The 17,841-nt window shown below is 43.8% G+C and overlaps 1 protein-coding gene and 3 non-coding genes across 4 annotated transcripts; all 4 read left to right on the top strand.

Annotated features, from left to right (window-relative positions):
* The first annotated feature begins 4,417 nt into the window (after window positions 1-4,417).
* LOC135548296 (large ribosomal subunit protein uL22) lies at window positions 4,418-7,432 on the top strand. The gene is made up of 7 exons (XM_064977748.1): window positions 4,418-4,461; window positions 4,921-4,970; window positions 5,284-5,324; window positions 5,623-5,757; window positions 6,195-6,293; window positions 6,793-6,984; window positions 7,349-7,432. The coding sequence occupies exons 2-7, from the start codon at window positions 4,931-4,933 to the stop codon at window positions 7,394-7,396; spliced, it is 555 nt and encodes a 184-aa protein (XP_064833820.1). The 5' UTR covers window positions 4,418-4,461; window positions 4,921-4,930; the 3' UTR covers window positions 7,397-7,432.
* On the top strand, window positions 5,130-5,199 carry LOC135548963 (small nucleolar RNA SNORD58). The gene has a single exon (XR_010456914.1). It is a non-coding gene; the product is annotated as a small nucleolar RNA SNORD58 (small nucleolar RNA).
* Window positions 6,016-6,085, top strand: LOC135548961 (small nucleolar RNA SNORD58). The gene has a single exon (XR_010456912.1). It is a non-coding gene; the product is annotated as a small nucleolar RNA SNORD58 (small nucleolar RNA).
* Window positions 7,190-7,259, top strand: LOC135548962 (small nucleolar RNA SNORD58). Its single transcript, XR_010456913.1, has one exon. It is a non-coding gene; the product is annotated as a small nucleolar RNA SNORD58 (small nucleolar RNA).
* Window positions 7,433-17,841: the final 10,409 nt, after the last annotated feature.

The following is a 17,841-nucleotide window of genomic DNA, read 5'->3' as shown; positions in this document are numbered from 1 at the left end:
TCTGTGCTACTACTGTAGATATGATGGCTCTATGACCTTTATGGGAATAATATTTTGATACTGCTCTGTGACTGTTTATATATCTTGACATTGAGGATCACAACCAATAACATTTCTAAAAAAGAATGTCACACATTTTACATATTGATAAGAGTCGAGAGTCTAGTTTCTCTACCCCCTGTATTTGAATGAAAGTTCTTACTCTGGTTCTGCCAACTACACATTAAATCAAATCAATTTGTATTTGTCACATGTGCCGAATAAAACAGGTGTAGACCTTACAGTGAAATGCTTACTTACAAGCTCTTTCCCAACGATGCAGAGTTAAATAAAATTCAAATAAAAATGCATGAGAAACGAAACACACAAGAATGAAGCTATAGTATATACAAGTAGTACCAATACCATGTCAATGTGCAGGGATATGTGGTAATTGAGGTAGATATGTACATGTAGGCAGGGGAAAAGTGACAAGGTATCAGGCTATACACTCAGTGGTAAGTTTATTATGTACACCCATCTAGCACCGGGTCGAACCTCCTTTGCCTCCAGAACAGCCTGACTGCCATCAGCATGACACAACAGGAATCGTTATTCGTCGTACCAGGCAATGTCTTTCAACTTTCCAATGTCTGTTGGAAAGCACACTGAACCAGGTTTTCCTCTAGGATTGTGGATGTGCTTAGCTCTATTTTGTTTATTTTAATCCTAAAAATAAGTCAGTGTCGATGACAAGCATACCCATAACATGATGCAGCCACCACCATGCTTGAAAATATGAAGAGCGGTATTCAGTGATGTGTTGTGTTGGATTTGCCCCAAACATAACACTTTGTATTCAGGACATTAAGTTAATTTCTTTGCCACATTTTTTGCAGTTTTACTTTAGTGCCTTATTGAAAACTGGATGCATGTTTTGGAATATTTTTACTCTGTACAGGCTTCCTTCTTTTCACTCTTGTCATTTAGGTTCATTGTGTGGAGTAACTACAATGTTTTGATCCATCCTCAGTTTTCTCCTATCGCAGCCATTAAACTCTATAACAATTTAAAAGTCACCGTTGGCCTCATGGTGAAATCCATGCATGGTTTCCTTCCTCTCCGGCAACTGAGTTATGGACACTTGTATCTTTGTAATGACTGGGTGTATTGATACACAATCCAAAGTCTAATTAATAACTTCACCATGCTCAAAGGGATATTCAATGTATGTTTTGTTGTGTTTTTTCATCTACCAATAGGTGCCCTTCTTTGCAAGGCATTGGAAAATCACACTGGTCTTTGTGGTTGAATCTGGATTTAACATGTACTGCTTGACTGAGGAACCTTACAGATAAGTGTATGTGCGGGGTACAGAGATGAGGTAGTCATTCAAAAGTAATATGAACCACTGTTATTGCACACAGAGTGTGTCCATGCAACCTATTGTGACTTGTTAAGCAACTGTTGACTCCTGAACTTATTTAGGCTTGCCATAACAAAGGGGTTGAATACTTATTGACTCAGCACATTTCAGCTTTTAATTTTTTATTAATTTGTAAACATTTCTAAAAACACTTCTATATTGGCATATTGTGTGCAGGCCAGTGACACCAAATCTAAATTTAATCAATTATACATTCAGACACAACCAAATGTAGAAAAAGTCAAGGGGTGTGAATAGTCTCTGAAGGCACTGTATATCCTGATGCCTAGTCACCTTGCCAATATACTGTACATACAGTATCTACTTCTATCCCTCCACATTGTAAATATGGTATTTGAACTGACCCTATATAAAGCTTCTTACATTCTCATGTTCTTCTGATTTCAATTTCTTGTTTGTTTTTGTTCTACCGTATATTAGTTTTAGTGCTTCATTGATATTGATTGTTGGGTTTGGAGCTTGCATGAAAGGCATTTCACTGTACTTGTGCACGTGACAAAAAAAATATATATATATATATATATATATATATATATATATAGTACACAGTACCAGTCAAAAGTTTGTACACACCTACTTATTCAAGGTTTCTTTATTTTTACTATTTTAAACATTGCAGAACAATAGTGAAAACATCAAACTATGAAATAACACATATGGAATCATGTAGTTATAACGACACAAGGAGAAACCCAGATGCAGACAGGGGAGGCAGATGGTTTGAGCTCTGATATTTATTTTAGACCATTCTAGCTAATCCTGACCTTGTGTCTGCCTGCCACCCTGTACCGTTTTGGACTCTGGCCCACCAGGTCAGGCAGACTCGAGGTCAAGCGCAGGCAGAATGGTCAGGCAGAGTCAGGACAGGCAAGGGTCAGAACCAGGAGGATGAGAAGAACAGAGACTGGGACAAACAGGCGCTAAGAGAAAAACACTGGTTGACTTGGCAAACAAGACAAACTGGCACAGACAGACAGAAAACACAGGTATAAATACACAGGGGATAATGGGGAAGATGGGCGACACCTAGAGGAGGGTGGAGACAAGTACAAGGACAGGTAAGACAGATCAGGGTTTGACAGTAGTAACCAAAACCGTGTTAAACAAATCCAAATATATTTATATTTGAGATTATTCAAAGTAGCCACGCTTTGCCTTGATGACAGCTTTGCACACTAGCTTCACATAGAATGCTTTTCCAACAGTCTTGAAGGAGTACACACATATGCTGAGCACTTGTTGGCTGCTTTTCCTTCACTCTGCGGTCCAACTCATCCCAAACCATCTCAGTTGGGTTGAGGTTGGGTGATTGTGGAGGCCAGGTCATCTGATGCAGCACTCCATCACTCTCCTTCTTGGTCAAATATCCCTTACACACACCTGGAGGTGTGTTGGGTTATTATCCTGTTGAAAAACAAATGATAGTCCCACTAAGCACAAACCAGATGGGATGGCGTATCACTGCAGAATGTTGTGGTAGCCATGCTGGTTAAAGTGTGCCTTGAATTCTAAATAAATTACAAATGGTGTCACCAGCAAAGCACCCCCACACCTCCTCCATGCTTCACAGTGGGAACCACACAGCCGGAGATCATCCGTTCACCTACTCTGCATCTCGCAAAGACACAGCGTTTGGAACCAAAAATCTCACATTTGGACTCATCAGATCAAAGGACAGATTTCCACTGGTCTAATGTCCAATGGCCAAAAGCAAGTCTCTTCTTCTTATCAGTGTCCTTTGGTAGTGGTTTCTTTGCAGAAATTACACCATGAAGTCCTGATTCATGCAGTCACCTCTGGACAATTGATGTTGAGATGTGTATGTTACTTAAACTCTGTGAAGCATTTATTTGGGCTACAATTTCTGGTAACTCTAATGACTCTGGGTCTTTCTTTGCTGTGGCGGTCCTCATGAGAGCTAGTTTCATCATAGCGCTTGATGGTTTTTGCGACTGCACTTGAAGAAACTTTCAAAGTTATTGGAATGTTCCGGATTGACTGACCTTCATGTCATAAAGTAATGATGGACTGTCGTTTCTCTTTGCTTATTTGAGCTGTTTTTTACATAATATGGACTTGGTCTTTTACCAAATAGGGCTATCTTTTGTATACCATCCCTACCTTGTCACAACACAAATGATTGGCTCAAATGCATCAAGAAGGAAAGAAATTCCAGAAATTAACTTTTAACAAGGCACACTTGTTAATTGTAATCCATTCTAGGTGACTACCTCATGAAGCTGGTTGAAAGAATGCCATGAGTATATAAGGCTGTCATCAACGCAAAGGGTGGCTACTTTGAAGAATCTCAAATTTAAAATATATTTTGAATGAACACTTTTTGGTTACTACATGATTCTATATGTGTTATCTCATAGTTTTGATGTATTCACTATTATTCTACAATGTAGAAAATAGTAGAAATTTTAGAAAGCCTGGAATGAGTAGGTGTGTCTAAACTTTGACAGGTACTGTTTATATATTTACAGTATGATTTGTTAAAACTTGATAGATATTTGCATTAAAGAAGCCCTCCGTGTCTACCAATAAATACCATATAAGTGATCGACAGTCCAGAAAAAAACATGACCTGACAATCTGCATTAGTTCTCTGATAACAAGGAGCTCTTTTGTAGATCAGTGATGTCACAGGTGGTACCATGTTGAATATTTGCCCAGGTAGCAGCACCAGGAAATGAGAGACTCTTTTAGCTGATAAACATTTCAATGATTAGCCCCTGCATTTGAGTGATAAGACCTGCAGCACACCATATAATTTGTGGTGGAGATGAGTGGTCCCCAAAACAACAGTACAAGCACATAAGGATGTATGATGTTATATGATACATATTAAGGTAGTTAGAGAAATGTGTGTCATCAATAAGTATTAATATTGTTCTTTTCATTGGAATAAATGCTTGTCAGAAATTACACCAAAGAACCGTTAAAATTTCATAAAATCTCGCGAGAAGACATTCACGACTTCTACTCCCAGAATGCTCTTTTCTACCTCTTCCCTTCCGCGGCCTGAGAAAGTAAGTGAACAGATATAAAAATGGGTCTGAAAATCCATCTAATCTCTTCAATATCTACGGCATCCCGACTCTTTAAATGTTTAATTTACATGTATTACAACTACTACCAAGAAACGTCGACGTTCATGCTTGTATCTTTTCAATAAAATATTGTAATATTGGGGATTTTCTTGGCCCCATGTAGCACGCCGGTTTACAGTTTACCTTTGCTACCAACAAGAAAACGTCCTACGACTGAATCCGTATAAAAAAATGCATTGTCGTATTGATGTAGTTATGTGATTTATTCGTATTTGGTTGTAACTAAAGCAGAAACGTTCTAGTTATACTAACGTTAGCTAAGTAACACGTAGCGCATCCTCCAGTATGTCGGATTTGTTTTCTCAAACAACCCACTGACACGTTCGCCGATTAGGACACCGGTCTGTTATAAACTAACAAACATGTTATCGTTTGCAGATCTCTGAAAATGGTCCGCTATTCGCTCGACCCCGAGAACCCGACTAAGTGTGAGTATCTACCGGGTTGTGATGGTCTCCCTGGCTTCATTGATTGGCTAGGTCGCTAATGCTAGCTAGGTACTATCCTCTGGCAGCGTGCATGGTCAAGTCTTAACGGACTTTGCAATTACCCATGATATTAAGTCAAACGTACCCCATATGCAGTGGTTGTAATGATGACTTTCTTAGGACACCTTTGGATTACCCATGAAAATAAATATGAATGAGGCTGAGCAACCGCATGTTCGTAAACTTACCGTTGTTTAATCACCATACTTGTTTTGTGACCTCACTAATTATTGCTGGATTCCCCCCCACACAGCATGCAAGTCGAGGGGCTCTAATCTCCGGGTTCACTTCAAGGTAAGGCGTTGTCTTTTCTGAGTGACACGAAGTTGATTATTGTCTGGTTGTCTACTGTAGTTCTATCAATGTGGTAGTTTGGTGGTAATTGGTATTTATTCGTAGACATAAATGAGTACAGATTTAGGTGTGGTGCTTTGCTATGATGATAACATTGGAGACCTTTGGAATCAAATGTGACAATATCTAACAAATAACTGAGCAATTTTGCATCCATGCCTTTTGGACCAAATGTTATAACATGTTATTTATATATTTAATGACTACTATTGATTTTTCAAAACATTTTCTCCATCAGAACACCCGTGAGACAGCTCAGGCCATCAAAGGCATGCACATCCGCAAGGCCACCAAGTACTTGAAGGATGTTACCGTCAAGCATCAGTGTGTTCCCTTCCGCCGCTACAATGGGGGTGTTGGCAGGTGTGCCCAGGTGAGCTTCAATTATAGTTGACCTAGCCTCTATTGAAATGGCTTTAGGGGAGACTGCTTGGTATCTTTATGAGAATGTTAACTCTTTCCTGTATTTCCCATTTAAAAGTAGTGGGATTTTAAGTTACAAAATTGCCTTTTTAAATGTGCATTTGAGACTGGTACAAAATGCCTTACAATATTTCTGGCATCAGAAATTGTGAAAGGGTGTCAGACCTTGTACTTGTATGTTTTTTAAATGTGTGCCTGAATGAAATGGTTGCAGTGATGACTTTCTTAGGACACCTTTGGATTACCCATGAAAAGAAACATGAATGAGGCTGAGCAACCACACATTTGCATTTATGCCTACCTTAATCTGTCCCAATGTGGACCGGAAATGGGGTCACGTAACCTGGCCCAGTCTGGTATGCACAACTAAAAACCTTTCTTCTGCAGGCCAAGCAGTTTGACTGGACACAGGGACGCTGGCCCAAGAAGAGTGCGGAGTTCCTTCTCCACATGCTGAAGAACGCTGAGAGCAACGCTGAGCTTAAGGTAAGGTTGCGTTATTTGCTAGACCTGAGATTTATTGTTCCAGGCCTGTAGTGGAGAGTTACTTTTTTCGTGGCTTTCTCTTGTCCCTCTGCTGTAGACATGGTGAGCAATGTGTTTGGACCATGGAATCTCAATAAAATCAGTATTGAATCTTAATACATATAGAATCACAATACATGTTGCATCGACACCTAAAGTATAGTGATAATATTGTATTGTGAAATCCTTGGCAAATCCTAGCCCTAGTGGAGAGATGGGTGAAAGTATGACGCTATCAAACTTGTAGCAAAGTCTGCGTGTTTGAGATTTGTTTTATTTGTGTTCAAGCTGTGTAATTCATGATTTCAATGACCGTTAACCATGAAACTGATCTTGGAATTGAGTTGTCATGATTCTTGTATGACCAATCTAATTTGGTATGCATTAAGTACTGTATATTTCTGACAACTAAGTGGATGATTTACTTGTTGACCGGTTTGTCTTTGCTCTATTCTGACAGGGTCTGGATGTAGACTCCCTGGTGATCGAGCACATCCAAGTGAACAAGGCCCCCAAGATGCGCAGACGCACATACCGTGCCCACGGTCGCATCAACCCCTACATGAGCTCTCCATGCCACATTGAGATGATCCTCACAGAGAAGGAGCAGATTGTTCCCAAACCAGAGGAGGAGGTCGCCACTAAAAAAAAGGTGCACACACGCCAAAGCCTTTTGCACAATTTCCTTAGCATCTTTTTCATAATATTTACTCTTCCACATTTCTCATGTAAAATCAGCATCATTAGAAGGAACAGCAGTTCTGCAGATGGGAACAAAATGGTTTACTGGCATTCTAAATCATGGAGTCTTATCAGACCTTACCATTATGGTTTTTATACATTCCTGTATGAGATGGTTGCAATGATGACTTTCTTAGGACACCTTTGGATTACCCATGAAAAGAAATGTGAATGAGGCTGAGCAACCACACATTTACATTTTTATTCTGTTCGTATGTGGGTGTTATCAGAATTGGTATGGTGTATATGTTGGTCTGACATGCTTTGTCCTGCAGGTTTCTCAGAAGAAGCTGAAGAAGCAGAAACTCATGGCACGGGAGTAAATGTAAATAAAATGGAACCATTCTTACCAAAACAAAGTCTCACGCTTCATTACTTCATGAGTGTATTTGGAAATTCCCTACTGCTCATGTAAAATGTTAAAATCTAATATTCCATATCAAAGCAAATGGTTTCAAACCAACCGACATAAGTGGACAATGCTGTTCAGATGCAGTTTGTTACTTGCTGAAATGTCACACACACACACAACTGAAAATATTGCAGCCTTATAAGAGATGAAGCCATTGCAAAATTCTATAACAACCACAGCATGCATGTGCATGGTGAAATCAAGCATTTGTCACTAGTGACTAATGCAGTCTTATTCATAAGAGTGGCAGATGGATATGTAAAGTGACTGAGTCCACGATAGACACACATGGCACATATTTCAGGTACCATCTCAAGCATTTTAGACCAGGGCTGTGCACACGAAGGAGCAAATTATGCATTTGACTTAATGTCTACACTTGGTGGTGCCAATGTCCAGATTTGAGCCCTACACAGGATGTAGGCCTCAACAGGATTAACCATGGCAACATTTTAGTACTATTCGAATAATAGTCACTTGGAAGGGTAACTTCACCTGAGTTAACATCTGCCTGTTTGAATAGGCCTAAATCATGAAAGGAGTTTGTCTACAAATAGTTTACAATCGATTGCTAGTTACAAACTGCTTAGTCAAGACCGCCAACAGAGGGCAGGTGTGGCCTACTCAAATCTGAGAACAGGTCTGGTCTGCTTTCAGTACGAAAAAACATTGCAACGTTGAATTAAACGTAAACAGTGTTGTTCTGAACGACACGTTGAAAAACAGGGAGATGTTGGTTGGATAACGCTGCAAGCGTATATGTCTAGGGTGTAGGCCTAATTATTAGTCCAACTGTTCTGTTTTGCAAATTATTGGAAAAATTCAAGTCCCTGTTTCGTCCAGCAATACATACACCTGTTCAGGAATGTTTTTAGGGGAATGTGTAGTTCAGGACAAACCGTTATGCTGCACAATGTGCAAGTGGAGTAGCTTACCGCTTCCTCCCTCGGTTGATAGTTTGTCACTCAGACCACTGCGCCACTCGGGAGCCTACGGCACTGCATCTCAGTGCTAGAGGTGTCACTACAGAACCTGGTTCGATTCCAGGCTGTATCACAACCAGCCGTGATTGGGAGTCCTATAGGGCGGCACACAATTGGCCCAGTGTGGTTAGAGTTTGGCCGGGGTAGGCCGTCATTGGAAATATGTTCTTAACTGACTTGCCTGATTAAATAAAAATAATTTGCCAGACTCACCTGGAGCCCTATGTCTGAATCAGTGGCAGGTTAGGGAGTAAATGTTATAAGGGTTACCTCCATGGAGAAGATTGGAACACTGAAATAAATGTATGGGCGTCCCTTAAGAAAAATATATATTCATCTAAACCGTCCTTGAACGCTTGAGAAAAGTTACCCATATATTCCAAATAATAAAGTGGAAGGCAGAGAATGCCTACGATTTACCCTCACTTATTGGACAGATCACCAGCCTTAGATATGTAGTTGTAGATACTTTGTCCTGTACGAATTAGAGTTAGACTCAGCTTAAAGCAGAAGATGAATGTGCAGGTAGAGATACTGGGGTGCAAAGGAGCAAAATAAATAAATACCAGTATGGGGATGAGGTAGGTAGATGGGCTGTTTACAGGTGCAGTGATCTGTAAACTGGTCTGACAGCTGGTGCTTAAAGCTAGTGAGGGAGATGTGAGTCTCCAGTTTCAGAGATTTTTGCAATTCGTTCTAGTCATGGTCAGCAGAGAACTGGAAGGAAAGACGACCAAAGGAGGAATTGGCTTTGGGGGTGACCAGTGAGCTATACCTGCTGGAGCTCGTGCTACGAGTGGGTGCTGCTATGGTGACCAGTGAGCTGAGATAAGGCAGGGCTTTACCTAGCAGAGACTTGTAGATAACTTGTAGCCGGTGGGTTTGGCGACGAGTATGAAGCGAGGGCCAACCAACGAGAGCGTACAGGTCGCAATGGTGGGTAGTGTATGGGGCTTTGGTGACAAAACAGATGGCACTGTGATAGACTGCATCCAGTTTGTTGAGTAGAGTGTTGGAGGCTATTTTATAGATGACATCACCAAAGTCGAGGATCGGTAGAATGGTCAGTTTTACGAGGGTATGTTTGGTAGCATGAGTGAAGGATGCTTTGTTGCGATATAGGAAGCCAATTCTAGATTTAATTTTGGATTGGAGATGTTTAATGTGAGTCTGGAAGGAGAGTTTACAGTCTAACCAGACACCCAGGTATTTGTAGTTGTCCACGTATTCTAAGTCAGAGCCGTCCAGAGTAGTGATGCTGGACGGGCGAGCAGGTGTGGCAGTGATCTATTGAATAGAGACTGTCAGTGGTCCAGACAACAGGCCCTCCGATTTGACACACTGAACTCTATCAGAGAAGTAGTTGGTAAACCAGGCGAGGCAATCATTTGAGAAACCAAGGCTGTTGAGTCTGCCAATAAGAATGGTGTGATTGACAGGTCGATGAATATGCCTGCACAGTAATGTCTCTTATCGATGGCGGTTATGATGTCGTTTAGAACCTTGAGCGTGGCTGAGGTGCACCCATGACCAGCTCTGAAACCAGATTGCATAGCGGAGAAGGTATGTTGGGATTTCATAGTGTCCAATTGTTGTAGTAGCTACTATCTTGTCTCATCGCTACAACTCCCGTACGGGCTCGGGAGAGACGAAATTTGAAAGTCATGCGTCCTCCGATACACAACCCAACCTAGCCACACTGCTTCTTAACACAGCGCGCATCCAACCCGGAAGCCAGCCGCACCAAGGAAACACTGTGCACCTGGCAACCTTGGTTAGCGCGCACTGTGTCTGGCCTGCCACAGTCGTTGATCTGCGATGAGACAAGGACATACCTTCCGACCAAGACCTCCTTAACCCGGACAATGCTAGGCCAATTGTGCGTCGCGCAACGGACCTCCCAGTCGCGAACCCAGGGTCTCTGATGGCACAGCTGGTGCTGCAGTACAGCGCCCTTAACCACTGCGCCACCCGGGAGGCCATTAATCTGTTTGTTATCTTGGCTTTCGAAGACCTTAGAAAGACAGGGTAGGATAGATATACAGTGGAGCAAAAAGGTATTTAGTCAGCCACCAATTGTGCAAGTTCTCCCACTTAAAAAGATGAGAAAGGCCTGTAATTTTCGTTCAGAACAGAGAGTAAAAGGAGCAGGTTTCTGGGCACAATAGCATAGATTCAAGGCATAGTGTACAGACAAAGGTAAGGTAGGATGTGAGTACATTGGAGGTAAACCTAGGCATTGACTAATGAAGAGAGAGATATAGTCTCTAGAGATGTTTAAACCAGGTGATGTCATCGCATATGTAGGAGGTGGAACAACATGGTTGATTAAGGCATATTGAGCAGGGCTAGAGGCGCTACAGTGAAATAAGACAGTAATCACTAACCAGGACAGTAATGGACAAGGCATATTGATATTAGAGAGAGGCATGCGTAGCCAAGTGAACATATGGGTCCAGTGAGTGGTTGGGCTGGCTGGGGACAAGGCGATTCAGACAGCAGGCTAACAAGTTAACAGTTAGTAGGCCGGAGCTAAACAAGCTAGCAGCTAGTAGACCAGGGCAAGCTAGCAATTAGCAGGCCGGGTTAGCAAGCAAGCAGTTAGCATGGGTTAGCAGTTAGTAGACCAGGGCAAGCTAGCAGATAGCAGACCGGGTTAGCAAGCTAGCAGTTAGCAAGGTCTCGCAGTTAGCAGACCTGGTTAGCAAGCAAGCAGTTAGCAAGGGCTAGCAGTTAGCAGACTGGGCAGGCAAGCTAGCAGATAGCAGGGGCTAGAAAGTTAGCCTTTGGGGGGGGGACATCGCGATGGGGGTAAGTCTGTTTTTGCCTCTTCGTGCGGTGACGTCGATAGACCAGTCATGGAATTAGTAGGGTTCCAAGTAGCTCTAGGTAGCTAGCAGGCCGATATTGTAGCCCAGGAGTATGCTTCGGTGGTAGCACAGGAGCCCTGGCCGGGCTAGCTTCAAGCTAAATTGGTGCTTGCTCTGGGATGGAAACGCTAGCCAGGAGTAGTCATCCGGGATTGCGGTTAGCTAGTTGTGAAGATCCAGATGAAAATGTTCAGTTTGCGGTAGGAATCCGGGGATAAAAATAACAGGTCCGTTATGCTCTGGTTAGAGTCACATTGTTCGAACTGGCGAGAGCTTTCCGAGCTGAAGGTTAGCTGATGACCGCTGGCAATGGTTTGCTGACTGATATCTGGTAGTTAGCTGGCTAGCTTCAGTTGAGGGATTCCAGATCCGAAGTAAATATAAATACTTTAGGAAAAAAAGCAGATCCACGCCACATTGGGTGAGGCGGGTTGCAGGAGAGTATTTAGATGATGAGGTTTAGCAAAATATTTTAAAGGATATGCGATGAAAAATATGTAAAACGATATATACAAGTGACACGACAGGACAAAGACGTCTGACTGCTACGCCATCTTGGATTGTATGCCTGGAGAAGGAACCTAAGGGAGTGACATATATAGGGAAGGTAATCAGGGAAGTGATGGAGTCCTGATGATGCGCAGGTGCGTGTAAAGGTAACTTCCGCCATGCATATAAGGCCCTCCCCCGCCCTCCTTTCGGAAAAGCTGACCACGACTCCATTTTGTTGCTCCCTGCCTACAGACATAAGCTAAGACAAGAAGCTCCCACGCTGAGGTCTGTTCAACGCTGGTCCGACCAATCTGATTCCACGCTCCAAGACTGCTTCCCCCACGTGGACTGGGATATGTTTCGTATTGCGTCAAACAACAACATTGACGAATACTTGAGGATTGACCACAAGTTCTCAATGGGATTAAGGTATGGGGAGTTTCCTGGCCATGGACCCAAAATATCAATGTTTTGTTCCCCGTACCACTTCGTTATCACTTTTGCCTTATGGCAAGGTGCTCCATTTTGCTGGAAAAGGCATTGTTCGTCACCAAACTGTTCCTGGATGGTTGGAAGAAGTTGCTCCCGGAGGATGTGTTGGTACCATTCTTTATTCATGGCTGTGTTCTTAGGCAAAATTCCCTTGGCTGAGAAGCAACCCCACACACGAATGGTCTCAGGATGCTTTACTGTTGGCATGACACAGGACTAATGGTAGCGCTCACCTTGTCTTCTCCGGACAAGCTTTTTTTCCGGATGCCCCAAACAATTGGAAAGGGGATTCATCAGAAAAAATGACTTTACCCCAGTTCTCAGCAGTCCAATCCCCGTACCTTTTGCAGAATATCAGTCTGTCCCTGATGTTTTTCCTGGAGAGAAGTGGCTTCTTCTTGACACCAGGCCATCCTCCAAAAGTCTTTGCCTCACTGTGTGTGCAGATGCACTCACACCTGCCTGCTGCCATTCCTGAGCAAGCTCTGTACTGGTGGTGCCCCGATCCCACAGCTGAATCAACTTTAGGAGACGGTCCTGGTGCTTGCTGGACTTTCTTGGGCGCACTGAAGCCTTCTTCAAAACAATTGAACCACACTCCTTGAAGTTCTTGATGATTCGGCCCAGCTCATGGTGCAGCACTTCTTCGGGATCCATAGACTTCCGGTTGACATGGTCTCCGATCGCAGCCCTCAGTTCTCGTCCCGGTTCTGGAAGGCGTTCTGCACAATCAATGGGTCATTGGCCAGCCTGTCATCCCCAGTCTAACGGCCAGTTGGAGTGAGCCAATCACCACCTGGGGCCAGCAACGTGTGTGGGTGGAATACACCCGCAACACCCTACCCTGCTCGGCCACTGGTCTCTTGCCCTTTGAGTGTTCCTTGGGATATCAGCCCCCACTCTTCCCCGAGCAAGAGGAAGAAGTCAGCATACCCTCTGCTCAGATGTTTGTCCGCCGCTGTCATTGTACCTGGAAGAGAGCCCGGTCCGCTCTTCTCAAGACCATCTCCAGATATTACTGACCTCTTTCTGCCCTTGACCTGCCCCCTGTGTTAAAATAAACCTTCTGAGATTCTAACTATCCACTTCCTGTGTCTGCATCTGGGTCTTATCCTGAGTCGTGATAATTTCCTTTAATAAAAGGTAGGCCTATGGCATACATACCCTTCATACCCCCTAAATTCGAGTGGATATAACCTAACAGCCCTTCACTGATATGGAGGTAGGCTATTTAAGGAGTGCATGGTGGGTGAAGAAATTGACCACAAATCTAAAGTCTAATTTCATCTTTCAAACAGGTAGGCCTACCTCTTATTTCTTAAATAGGAAGAAATAGGCTCCAACACAAAGCCCCCTTGTTGTTAGTAAAGTTTAATTAAAATGAAGACATTGAAATGAATTATGCCTACTCAAATGTGCCTAATTTCAGCACCAGGAGCTGCTGTTTTCCGATTGATTGCGCTGAGGCTGCTGCTTCAAGTTTCAGCCACACAATGTAAGTTACTCGAATCTGGCTTATTGTGAAGTCAATAACTGTGATACATACATTATGGGCAAGAAACATACTGTTTTTAATCAAATCAAATATAGTAGCAAGCTATCAAAATGTATCTCCGGTCCTACCGATCTTCGCACGCTCCTCAAACTGAACATAGTCTTTTGTAACGCTATTCAACTCTTAGGTCTGTAACCTGCTGGTTTTCTGTTCTACCTGATAATTAATTGCACCCACCTAAATCAGTCCCTGATTAAATCAAATCAAATCAAATTTTATTTGTCACATACACATGGTTAGCAGATGTTAATGCGAGTGTAGCGAAATGCTTGTGCTTCCAGTTCCGACAATGCAGTAATAACCAACAAGTAATCTAACTAACAATTCCAAAACTAATTTCTTATACACAATGTAAGGGGATAAAGAATATGTACATAAAGATATGAATGAGTGATGGTGCAGAGCAGCATAGGCAAGATACAGTAGATGGTATCGAGTACAGTATATACATATGAGATGAGTATGTTAACAAAGTGGCATAGTTAAAGTGGCTAGTGATACATGTATTACATAAGGATGCAGTAGATGATAGAGTACAGTATATACGTATACATATGAGATGAATAATGTAGGGTATGTAAACATTATATTAGGTAGCATTGTTTAAAGTGGCTAGTGATATATTTTACATCATTTCCCATCAACTTCCATTATTATGAAGTGGCTGGAGTTGAGTCAGTGTGTTGGCAGCAGCCACTCAATGTTAGTGGTTGCTGTTTAACAGTCTGATGGCCTTGAGATAGAAGCTGTTTTTCAGTCTCTCGGTCCCAGCTTTGATGCACCTGTACTGACCTCGCCTTCTGGATGATAGCGGGGTGAACAGGCAGTGGCTCGGGTGGGTGTTGTCCTTGATGATCTTTATGGCCTTCCTGTAACATCGGGTGGTGTAGGTGTCTTGGAGGGCAGGTAGTTTGCCCCCGGTGATACATTGTGCAGACCTCACTACCCTCTGGAGAGCCTTACGGTTGTGGGCGGAGCAGTTGCCGTACCAGGCGGTGATACAGCCCGCCAGGATGCTCTCGATTGTGCATCTGTAGAAGTTTGTGAGTGCTTTTGGTGACAAGCCGAATTTCTTCAGCCTCCTGAGGTTGAAGAGGCGCTGCTGCGCCTTCTTCACGATGCGGTCTGTGTGAGTGGACCAATTCAGTTTGTCTGTGATGTGTATGCCGAGGAACTTAAAACTTCCTACCCTCTCCACTACTGTTCCATCGATGTGGATAGGGGGGTGTTCCCTCTGCTGTTTCCTGAAGTCCACAATCATCTCCTTAGTTTTGTTGACGTTGAGTGTGAGGTTATTGTCCTGACACCACACTCCGAGGGCCCTCACCTCCTCCCTGTAGGCCGTCTCGTCGTTGTTGGTAATCAAGCCTACCACTGTTGTGTCGTCCGCAAACTTGATGATTGAGTTGGAGGCGTGCGTTGCCGCGCAGTCGTGGGTGAACAGGGAGTACAGGAGAGGGCTCAGAACGCAACCTTGTGGGTCCCCAGTGTTGAGGATCAACGGGGTGGAGATGTTGTTGCCTACCCTCACCACCTGGGGGCGGCCCGTCAGGAAGTCCAGTACCCAGATGCACAGGGCGGGGTCGAGACCCAGGGTCTCGAGCTTGATGACGAGCTTGGAGGGTACTATGGTGTTAAATGCCGTGCTGTAGTCGATGAACAGCATTCTCACATAGGTATTCCTCTTGTCCAGATGGGTTAGGGCAGTGTGCAGTGTGGTTGAGATTGCGTCGTCTGTGGACCTATTTGGGCGGTAAGCAAATAGGAGTGGGTCTAGGGTGTCAGGTAGGGTGGAGGTGATATGGTCCTTGACTAGTCTCTCAAAGCACTTCATGATGACGGAAGTGAGTGCTACGGGGCGGTAGTCGTTTAGCTCAGTTACCTTAGCTTTCTTGGGAACAGGAACTTTGGTGGCCCTCTTGATGCATGTGGGAACAGCAGACTGGTATAGGGATTGATTGAATATGTCCGTAAACACACCAGCCAGCTGGTCTGCGCATGCTCTGAGGGCGCGGCTGGGGATGTTGTCTGCGCCTGCAGCCTTGCAAGGGTTAACACGTTTAAATGTTTTACTCACCTCGGCTGCAGTGAAGGAGAGACATGTTTCCGTGACTGAGCTGGATTTCTTCTTGTAGTCTGTGATTGACTGTAGACCCTGCCACATACCTCTTCTGTCTGAGCCATTGAATTGAGATTCTACTTTGTCTCTATACTGACTCTTAGCTTGTTTGATAGCCTTACGGAGGGAATTGCTGCACTGTTTGTATTCGGTCATATTACCAGTCACCTTGCCCTGATTATAAGCAGTGGTTCGCGCTTTCAGTTTCACGCGAATGCTGCCATCAATCCACGGTTTCTGGTTAGGGAATGTTTTAATCGTTGCTATGGGAACGACATCTTCAACGCACGTTCTAATGAACTCACACACCGAATCAGCGTATTCGTCAATGTTGTTGCCTGACGCAATACGAAACATGTCCCAGTCCACGTGATGGAAGCAGTCTTGGAGTGTGGAATCAGCTTGGTCGGACCAGCGTTGGACAGACCTCAGCGTGGGAGCTTCTAGTTTTAGTTTCTGTCTGTAGGCAGGGATCAGCAAAATGGAGTCGTGGTCAGCTTTTCCGAAAGGGGTGCGGGGCAGGGCCTTATTTGCGTCCCGGAAGTTAGAATAACAGTGATCCAAGGTTTTGCCAGCCCTGGTAGCGCAATCGATATGCTGATACATTTTAGGGAGTCTTGTTTTCAGATTAGCCTTGTTAAAATCCCCAGCTACAATGAATGCAGCCTCAGGATGTATGGATTCCAGTTTGCAAAGAGTCAAATAAAGTTCGTTCAGAGCCATCGATGTGTCTGCTTGGGGGGGAATATATACGGCTGTGATTATAATCGAAGAGAATTCTCTTGGTAGATGATGCGGTCTACATTTGATTGTGAGGAATTCTAAATCAGGTGAACATAAGGATTTGAGTTCCTGTATGTTTCTGTGATCACACCACGTCTCATTAGCCATAAGTCATACGCCCCCGCCCCTCTTCTTACCAGAAAGGTGTTTGTTTCTGTCGGCGCGATGCGTGGAGAAACCCGCTGGCTGCACCGCCTCCGAAAGCGTCTCTCCAGTGAGCCATGTTTCCATGAAGCAAAGAACGTTACAGTCTCTGATGTCCCTCTGGAATGCTACCCTTGCTCGGATTTCATCAACCTTGTTGTCAAGAGACTGGACATTGGCGAGAAGAATGCTAGGAAGTGGGGCACGATGTGCCCGTCTCCGTAGTCTGACCAGAAGACCGCCTCGTTTCCCTCTTTTACGAAGTCGTTTTTTTGGGGTCGCCGGCTGGGATCCATTCCGTTGTCCTGGTTGAAAGGCAGAACATAGGATCCGCTTCGCGAAAGTCATATTCTTGGTCGTACTGATGGTGAGTTGACGCTGATCTTATATTCAGTAGTTCTTCTCGACTGTATGTAATGAAACCTAAGATGACCTAAGATGACCTTGGGTACTAATGTAAGAAATAACACGTAAAAAAAACAAAAAACTGCATAGTTTCCTAGGAACGCGAAGCGAGGCGGCCATCTCTGTCGGCGCCGGAATGAAAAACAATGAAAAAACGAAGTTGAACTGACTTCGAGGTCCAGAGTTGAGTTTGATGGGGCTATAGGCTAGTCCGCCCGCGCACCGTTTATGGAAGAAGCCTTTGAGTATCCTGTACTGCCATGGTAGGCCTACACAGCACAGCCATTGGTTAGGCAGCACACAAACATGCTTATGATCAGCAAGAGCAGAGCCCACCGGGAATCAGGGTTGGAATTTCCATTACAGTGTGTAATGCATCCTAGTTTTATTTATACCATCCCACCAGCTATCCCACAAATATACCTTTGTCCCGTGCTTCTCCGAGCATGCACTTTGTAGCCTATAGGCTATGGATCATTTGATTGAGGTCACACTAAATAGCCTATCGGTGCA

Source organism: Oncorhynchus masou, chromosome 11 (genome assembly GCF_036934945.1).
Source record: "Oncorhynchus masou masou isolate Uvic2021 chromosome 11, UVic_Omas_1.1, whole genome shotgun sequence".
NCBI classification, from domain to species: domain Eukaryota; kingdom Metazoa; phylum Chordata; class Actinopteri; order Salmoniformes; family Salmonidae; genus Oncorhynchus; species Oncorhynchus masou.
The sequence above is the reverse complement of the archived record's forward strand: the minus strand, read 5'-3'. Positions and strand labels throughout refer to the sequence as shown.